At 43.6% G+C, this 9,360-nt stretch overlaps 1 protein-coding gene across 1 annotated transcript; it reads left to right on the top strand.

Moving 5' to 3' along the window:
• Positions 1-701: 701 nt before the first annotated feature.
• LOC133269430 (carbonyl reductase [NADPH] 1-like) lies at positions 702-7,390 on the top strand. The gene is made up of 3 exons (XM_061453718.1): positions 702-1,157; positions 5,265-5,372; positions 6,210-7,390. The coding sequence occupies exons 1-3, from the start codon at positions 872-874 to the stop codon at positions 6,644-6,646; spliced, it is 831 nt and encodes a 276-aa protein (XP_061309702.1). The 5' UTR covers positions 702-871; the 3' UTR covers positions 6,647-7,390.
• The last annotated feature ends 1,970 nt before the right edge of the window (positions 7,391-9,360 follow it).

Below are 9,360 nucleotides of genomic sequence, written 5' to 3'. Positions count from 1 at the left end.
GCCGGGCTTCATCGCGGCTGGCGGGTGTGCTTTGCGTTCCCGTTAGGGGGAAAAACCGGTCCTGAGGCAGGGGCAGTGAGTGAAATGTGCCCGTGCGAGGGTGAAGCGGGAGGGTCGCTTCTCGTCCTGGTGCAGTCGGTAGCTGGCCAGGAGCTGGTTCGTATTTCGTTGGATGCCTACTACTAATAGGTACAAGTTAATTTGCAAGGGAGGTAGTACTTAGGTCAAAACTGAGCAAACCCAGTATTTAAAACTTTTATGGGGGAAGTACGTCTTTAAATGTGCTATTTCGGGGGGGGGGGGGGGGGGGGAAGAAAGGGCAAGCAGACTTTGTATCTAGAGTTGTCTGATGTTGAACATAATAAATATATGTAGTCGATCTGTGGTCCTCTTTCTCTGAAACGCCAGAATTGCTTCTCCTGCCTGACACTTGAAGATCAAGCCACTCCCCCCTGTATCTGACCCTGGGTTTTTCAGCTTTGGCTGCATCACTGCTTGAACTAGCCAGCTGAATATGGTCAGAAGGAGGAAATGCTGTTGCTGTAAGGTGTATGTGCAGGAGAGTTTACTCCCATCAAAAGTTAACTTAGCACTCCAGATCAGTCATTGACTTTGCTTTTTATTAACCCAGTTATTGACTGGGCCTTCTTCAAAATGCTAAAGCCAAAAGTGGCTTTCTCATGCTACTTTAGTATGTTAGTGTGCACTCTAATGTAGTTTCACATAAATCAAAGGGTAATTCTGTATAAAATTTTAAAGAAAAAACACTTTCATCCATTTTCAGATAACCATCTTTGTCCATCTGAATGTGAAATTTTCTTCTTTGCTATTTGCAGTTACTGTCACTTTGACATACATTCAGAGAGGAGCTATGTGTAACGTACCAGTGGCTGTGGTGACCGGATCCAACAAAGGAATCGGATTCTCAATTGTTCGGGCTCTATGCCACCAGTTCCCAGGGGACGTGTACCTGACAGCCCGAGACCCCGGCCGTGGCCAGGAAGCAGTGAAAAAGCTCCAGGAGGAAGGACTGCATGCGCTCTTCCATCAGCTGGATATTGATGATCTGCAGAGCATCAGAGCTCTCCGTGACTTCCTAAAGGAGAAATATGGAGGGCTGGACGTGCTGGTTAACAATGCAGGGATCGCTTTCAAAGGTAAGGAAGCAGGCTGTCTGGGATAGTACAATATGCTGCAAAGCTATGTGGAGAAGTATAGTAGATTCATAAGGGATTTTACAAAGCTTATTATTATATGGGACTTCTGTGCCAGTGGCATGCTACTTTTTTGGCTGGGCAAGCTGCCTACCTTCTTAAGCATGCTGAGAGAGCAATGTGAAATGGCTTTTCCTATGGATCTGTTAAACCTAAACTTTGCTGTGCTGAGCGAGAATGTAACCCTTTCAACTAGTAAACAGGAAGGGAGGGAAAGTGAGGAAGACACAGCAGTTGTAAGGTAGAAGAGTGCATTATCCTTGTATATGTTTATGAAAACAAGTTGAGAGTTAACTCCAGATAGAGCAGATCAGAAGCATGGCTACTAGTTCATTTCCCTACTAGTACAAACTTGTTCTTTTCATATTTTCTGGTTTGTTTGGATTTTTTAGGTTTGCTTTCCAAATCTCCAGTTAGGACATGTAACAGGTAAATATGTAAAATAGTGTGAGCAGTGGCATTTCTGTTAGCTCCTTTACTACATTGTGGATTTTTTTGTTCATAACTTCCTTCTAGATGTTTAGCCTAGACTTTCTTCAAGCTGACAACTCACTGAGTCAACAGTAGCTCATACAACTGACTATCACATTTCTTAATCGTAACTGCTGTGTAAGCATCTAGCACAGAGGCTAGAGGGCTTAATACCTGTGTGTTAAAGTTCTTACTTGCTGTGATGGTTATCTCATTTTGGTTTTAATTCTAGCTTCTGAGATTGGCTTTTCTATGCAAGCCTCGCCAAGTTTCTGCTATCATCCCAGAATTTATGCTTTCCTTTCTTTATTGTAGCATTATGTGTTATTGCTGGCTGTCAAAGATTGGATTCCATTACATTTAATTTATCATTCTGGTTCTGTGCTGTGCTACAGATAGTCCAGCAAAAACTGTTCCTTTACAAGATGATTATGTACATGTGGGTTGCCTTCTGGATGAGCTTCTGTGAGAACAGTTACTGTAGTAACGTTTGTTAAATCAGGGGTGTATTTATTAGATGTTACAAGCAATGTATCTTGTTAAACAAATGAGTAAGTTTTGGAATAAAGGGAAGCTTTTTGTCTTCTTCCAAGGTGGATACAGAATAAGTTTGAAGTTGTGTAGGTTTTTAGTTTCTTCTCCCACTGTTGTTAACTCTTGCAGTAGGTCATGATCTGGCATCATGTCACAGATTTAAATGCAAGTGATTTGCAAAACTTGATGCCATCAGTGCCCATTGCTTGAGAGTATGAATGACTGAGTTGTTAAAGCACACTCGTGTGTTTTGCAATAAAACCACAAGTATGTTAAATACTAAATGATCTGTCACTGCTTTTCTGAGTTAACATAGGTCTGGGCTATGAAGACAAGTGAAGACCTGCCTAATCTGTGTAGGTGGCCTTCCTCTTGCCAGAAAGAGAGCAGTGTAACAGAAGAGGAGGAGTGCTGTTACTTTAACTCTTACTTCCCCCTCAAGGTGGAAAATGCATATGGCTTATTGCTAAACCAGATTGTCAGGTGGTGGCACATACTACCACACTTTTGGTGGTGGCAAGCTGTCAATTCTATCTGATGAAATCATGCCTTTACTGTGCAGTTCTATATCTCCTTATGCTTACCTAAGTTAGCTCCCTTTCCTAGCTGCTAATTCGTACTCCTTTTGTTGTATTAGCACAGATCTGTCAGTTCAGGGGGTGGTTTATGACATGACTATCAGTTTTGGGATTGGTTGGGGTTCTTTTTGTTTGTTTGGGTTTTGATTTAGGGTGATTGGTTTTGGTTGGGGGGGAGGGGAGAAGGGTGTTTTGTTTTGTTTTTCCAAAATGCACCAAATCTTACCCCTGCAGTCTTTATAGAAGCTTGTACAGTGTTTGTTGTTGTGTGACACTGCTCCATCTTCAAGCCCCAGCTAAGAACCCAAGATGTGACAACATAAGAATTGGGATATAGAAGCAGTTGTCTGCCTTGTTGCTGGATGTTAGTACTAGGGTGATAGTCTAACTTTTGTACCTTTAGTGGCAGCATCCTAAATTGAGGATTTGCCTTTTTGGTCTTCCCTTGCCTGATATGTTAGGATTGTGGCAAAGTGTTGTGCTATGCGTTTAAGAGGAGAGGGCACCTCTAAGTTTACTTGCATGTGATGGTAGCAGCGCAGACTCTGCTAGATACAGGCAGGTCAGGGAGCAGGTTGGGCAGAACATCCTGTGATAACAGTCTTTCCTTGTCTCTTCCATATGAAAGGCAGAAAGACAAATGTCCTGTGAGTTTGCAAATGACTCTACAGAGTGATGCAATTAGCTTTCCTGGGCCAAAGCTAAAACCTTCAGCTACGGAGAGGTGAAAACAGCATTAGCTCATTCTTACTGTGAGAATGAAGACCTTGTGCCCACTGTCGGAGAGGATCTGGTTCGAGACCATCTTAAAAACCCAAACGTACACAAGTCCATGGGACCTGATGAAATCCATCTGCAGGTCCTGAAGGAGCTGGCAAATTAAGTTGCTAAGCCACTGCTCATTACATTTGAAAAATCATGGCAGTCAGGTAAAGTTCCCAACAACTGGAAAAAGGGAAATATAGCCCCCAATTTCAGGAAGGGAAAATGGAAGACCCAGGGAATTACAGACCAGTCAGTCTCACCTCTGTGCCTGGCAAAATCTTGGAGCAGTTTCTCCTGGAAGGCATGCTAAGGCACATGGAAAACAACAAGGTGCTTGGTGACAGCCAGCATGGCCTCACTAAGGGGAAATCCTGCCTGACCAATTTGGTGGCCTTCTATGATGGGGCTACGGAACTGATGGACAGGGGTAGAGCAGTTGATGTCATCTACCTGGACTTGTGCAAAGCATTCGACACTGTCCCACGCAACATCTTTGTCTCTAAATTGGAGAGACATCAATTTGATGGGTGGACCACTCGGTGGATAAAGAACTGGCTGGATGGCCACACACAAAGAGTTGTGGTCAATGGCTCAGTGTCCAGCTGGAGACCAGTAACGAGTGGTGTCCCTCAGGGATCGGTGTTGGGACTGGTCTTGTTCAACATCTTCGTTGCTGACATGGACAGTGGGATTGAGTGCGCCCTCAGCAAGTTTGACGATGACACCAAGCTGTGTGGTTCTGTTGATACGCTGGAGGGAAGGAATGCCATCCAGAGGGACCTTGACATGCTTGTGAGGTGGGCTGATGCCATCCTCATGAAGTTCAACCATGCCAAGTGCAAGTTCCTACACCTGGGTGGGAGCAATCCCAGGCCCAGCTACAGGTTGAGCAGAGAAGAGATTCAGAGCAGCCCTGCAGAGAAGGACATGGGGGTGTTGGTCGATGGGAAAATGAACATGAGCTGGCTTCAGTGTGCACTCGCAACCTTGAAAGCCAACCGTGTCTTCTGGCCTGCATCAAAAGGAGCGTGACCGGCAGGTCCAAGGAGATGATCCTGCCCCTCTGCTCTGCTCTTGTGAGACCTCACCTGGAGTATTGTGTGCAGTTCTGGTGTCCTCAACATAAAAAGGACATGGAACTGTTGGAGCAAGTCCAGAGGAGGGCCACGAGGATGACGATGATCAAGGGGCTGGAGCACCTCCCATATGAAGATAGGCTGAGAAAGTTGGGGCTGTTCAGCCTGGAGAAGAGAAGGCTGCGTGAAGACCTCATAGCAGCCTTCCAGTATCTGAAGGAGGCCCATAGGGATATTGGGGAGGGACTCTTCATTAGGAACTGTAGTGACAGGACAAGGGGCAACGGGTTGAAATCTAAACAGGGGAAGTTTAGATTGGATATAAGGAAGAAATTCTTTCCTGTTAGGGTGGTGAGGCACTGGAATGGGTTGCCCAAGGAAGTTGTGAATGCTCCATCCCTGGCAGTGTTCAGGGCCAGGTTGGACAAAGCCTTGGGTGGCGTGGTTTAGTGTGAGGTGTTCCTGCCCATGGTGGGGGGGTGGAACTAGATGATCTTAAGGTCCTTTCCAACCCTAACTATTCTATGATTCTATGATTCTATTAATATTGCAAAGCGAGGTCTTTTCGTTACTAAGAATGTGAGTGTTAATAATATTGCTCTTTTTTTTTCCCTCCCTTATGTAAGTGCATGACACAACTCCATTTGCGGTCCAAGCAGAGGTTACACTGAAGACAAACTTCTTTGGAACAAGAAATGTTTGTACAGAATTGTTGCCTCTTGTGAAGCCTTATGGTAAGTGTAACATTAACAAGTAGAGAAATAGTCTTATGTGAATTTTGGTCTTCATTAGGTGGTAAATCCTGTTCAGTCTCAGATACACACTGCCCCATAGCAAGAGGACTGTATCTTGCTGTATTGTATGGGTGTGTTAATAAAGTCGTTAATAGAAAGGATTCATTTTTGTGGCTTTTAAGATGTAAATCCTCTTGTTCATTCACCTGAATGACTGTAAACTAGCAAGAAACAGGGAAGCAGCACAACATAAGTTTGGAGATAAGTGAATTACTGACTCAGCTGACTCATCATTCTGTACTGAAGTGCTGCAAGGTAAATAGCTTACTGCAGTTTTGCATGCTGACATTTGTAAATCCTCATGTATTCTGTAAAGAAGCTGATGGGGTCTCTGCATTAAGAACTAGATTGCTGTTGTTGAATTCTATATTCTGGGGGTTTTGAGGTATATTCTCACAGCACTTTATTTGAGCTCTTGCAGAAGCGAGAACATTTTCCCACAGCACTTTGAGAGTGAAGTCTGGCTGCCATTAATGAGAAAACCACTTCCTACCTTGAATGTCCTACAGATTGTACCAGGCAATTTCCTGGAGGCATACCTGAAGTCTGATAGAAAGTTATTGCAGGTTCATACCTTAACTTACCCTCTGTAATGAAATTCACTAGAAACACTTGTCAACACAGTGATCTGGCAGAAGCTCTGCAAAATAGCCCACACAAAATATTTTACAGGTGTTCACCTAAATAGTGAATATATAGCTGTAGAGCAAGCCCACTTCAGTGCCTTGGCTTGTTTAATGTGTGTAAAAGTAACTGGTGTTTACTGTCTTTTGGCAGGTAGAGTGGTGAATGTCTCTAGTATGTTAAGTAAATCAGCGCTGGGAAAGTGCAGCGGAGAACTACAGCAGAAGTTTCGCAGCAACACTATCACTGAGGATGAGTTAGTGGAACTCATGGCTAAATTTGTGGAAGATACAAAAAAAGGTGTGCATGAGAAGGAGGGTTGGCCAAGTACTGCTTATGGGGTCTCCAAAATTGGTGTCACAGTCTTGTCCAGGATTCAAGCCCGGATGTTAAATGAGAAAAGAAAAGATGACCACATCCTTCTCAATGCCTGCTGTCCTGGATGGGTGAGAACAGACATGGCAGGTCCTAAAGCCCCTAAATCACCAGATGAAGGGGCTGAGACCCCAGTTTACTTGGCCCTTTTGCCTTCAAATGTTGATGGTCCTCATGGCCAGTTTGTTAGTGAAAAAACTACTCAAACCTGGTAAGTTTGTGTACGTGGACCCATGAAGTGGTAATATGACTGTGGATTAGCTTGTTCCTTGATAGGGCATTTAGCCAGAGTAGACTCAACTCATCCTGTCCACTGCAGCAGTAGGGTCCTTTACCACCACACTGAAGGTTCACAGTTACAGTACTCTTCTGGTGTTGAATCTGCACTAGAGCACACTTCGCAATAGCCTTCATTAGCCTGCTTACAGCATTGCTGTAACCCAGAATCTGGTTTGTGGGTGTTCCAGCCCAGATGATACAGGCTAATTTCATGTTGCCCTAATGCAGAGGTACCTGACCTTGTTTACCTGAATTTACTCTTAATTATATCATTGCCAACCCTTCTCCCACTCCCCCTAGACAGATTTCTGACATGAAGTTAGGATGAGGGAGTGGATGCCTTATGCTTTTTCAGCGCAATAGAGCTCTTTCTGGGGACTATAGTTGCTTCTGGAGATTGTACGGAGTTTCTTAGCCCTACAGAGCAACCAGTCTGGGGGAAGACTAAGAAGACCAAAAGGGACTCAGTGTTGTATAGATATTTCTTGACATCGAAATTGAATTGGGTAAAAATAAAAATAGCTGTGATATGCCATTAATAGGAAAACTTAATCAGTTGCCTCTTAATATGTCTGTTAATCATTTGGCTCTATTAATATGTATGATGATAAATGATTACTTACTGATTTGTATTCCTCCAACTGGCTTATTCCATTATTAAAAATTTATGTTTGAAAGTATGCTTTCATTTTCTGCAGCTGAGTTTGTAGGTGGAATGTGTGATTATATAAAGAGACAGCAAACTACAGATATGATACAGGAAACTGTTTCTCAGAACTTCCAGTTCATTTATTGCGCAGCTGGAAGTTTCCTTATTAAAATCTTTTTAATAGATCCCTGTCCCTTCTTCCCTGCAGGGCAGATGCCCACACTGCTCTGCTTTGGGCAGCAGGAGGCCACTGCCCTCTTCTCCTTGCTGTGAGAAGTAAAGGAGCTGGAAACAATTGCCTATAAAGCTGTTATTAGTAATGACAGATTGCTAGTGTACACGTTAGTTCTTAATCAGGAGCTGGCAAGACAGTGCCAAACATGGCTTAGCTGAATGGGGTTTATATTAGCTTCCCCAGTACAGTTTGTGTTTTGGGAAGCCTTGGAGTGAAAGACTTTGGACATAAATAATTTGTGGTTATCACTTATAAGCACAGAACAAAGGCGTGACTATTAGTTGGTCCTTTAAGGATATGGTACCTATTGTTTTTATGAAGACTGAAGTATTGCCAGATGAGACACGCCCCAGAGCTTGTTGGAGAAGGGCGAGTGCTGCCCCAAATGTTCTCCTGATAGTCTATTCTCCATGAGGAAAAAAATCTCAGAGGCCTTTAGTTTAAGGGCAACAGACTTGTTCAAAATCACTGTACAGTTCTTAATGCATTTTATGTGCTACCCGCAGGCTGCCTGCAGTATGATGGCTCCAAGAGCCATCCAGTTAATACAGCCATGTGTATGCTTTTCTAGTTGTGTTAATGGTATTTCAACAAAATAGAATAGGGCTGTTCTGGTATTGTAGTAATTTGTGCACAACTATGAGAGATGTAATCCGACGGTGAATCATCCCTTGTTCTTCATACTTGAAATGTTGCTTGAGCCATTAAATTTCAAAAGTTGCATGGCCTTCTGATTGTCACGTACAAACGTTTCAAACAAACTGTGCCCCAGCTTTTGTGTGGTTTGTGTGAAGACCACACTGTAAGAGTCCTGTGTATGTTTATTGTTGCTGGGTAGCATCCATTGTTAAATTCAGGTAAGTTTCTAAGTACCCCCTGTGGTCTATAAGGCTCCTTCTTAGGCCTAGCTCTGGATCTTTTGGGGAGGGGGTGTTCTTGGTTAGTTGGTTGGTTGGTTGGTTTTGGTTTGGTTTTGGTTCTGCTTTTTATATTCAAGCCAAACAAACCATAAGTTTGAAAGTTTTTTCAAAAGTTGTATTTCAAATTCTCATATTAAGCCCTTTCACAGCGCTTGTTCTTTGTTCAACTTTCTTACCCTGTTTCAGGGGAAGAAAGTGAAATGGAAGGTGATGGCTAAGTTGTCATCTGCAGGAATTTATTTCTCATGGTGAAACTGATTATAGTACAGACATTTTCTCCTGATACGAACAAAAAGAAGAGCAGAGGACACATCCTTTCAAACCTTTGCAGCTGTGGAAGGAGAATCAGCTGTGTGGATGGGTACAACCTCAGCTCTAGGAGGTGGGAACAAGAAGCAGAAAATACTGGCTGTTGACAGGACCAGTCAGAGCTGGGAAGGAGCTTATGCAGGAGGAGCACGTACCCCCGTGAGGTGACACTGGTATGAAGGAGGCTGTGTCCTGGGAAGAGAGCTGAGACTCTGCACAGAGAGAGTGCAAGAGTCCCTGAGCACAGGAAGACTGGCACAGGAGGGCTATTTGCTGAGAGCAGCATTGGAGGACAGGCTGTGCTGCGTGTGTGGCAGGCTGGATCTTTGGACAGAGCTTATGTTGTTCAACCAAAACGGTGGGGGGTTTGCTTTGGGTGTGGTTTTTTGTTTCTTTTTTCTTTTTAAGCTACCTCCCTGCTTCTCTCCCATGTCCATTTTCTCGGAAGTATTTTTCTGCTTTCAGATGCTGGCACACTTGCTGAGTGGTTAATTGTTCAAAGTTTAAGGGTTAGGAAAGGGATAAAGTAATAATGAT

Source organism: Pezoporus flaviventris, unplaced genomic scaffold (genome assembly GCF_033815535.1).
Source record: "Pezoporus flaviventris isolate CSIRO_AGI_PZ_B2104156 unplaced genomic scaffold, CSIRO_AGI_Pfla_v1 ptg000015l, whole genome shotgun sequence".
In the NCBI taxonomy this organism is placed as follows: domain Eukaryota; kingdom Metazoa; phylum Chordata; class Aves; order Psittaciformes; family Psittacidae; genus Pezoporus; species Pezoporus flaviventris.
The sequence above is the reverse complement of the archived record's forward strand: the minus strand, read 5'-3'. Positions and strand labels throughout refer to the sequence as shown.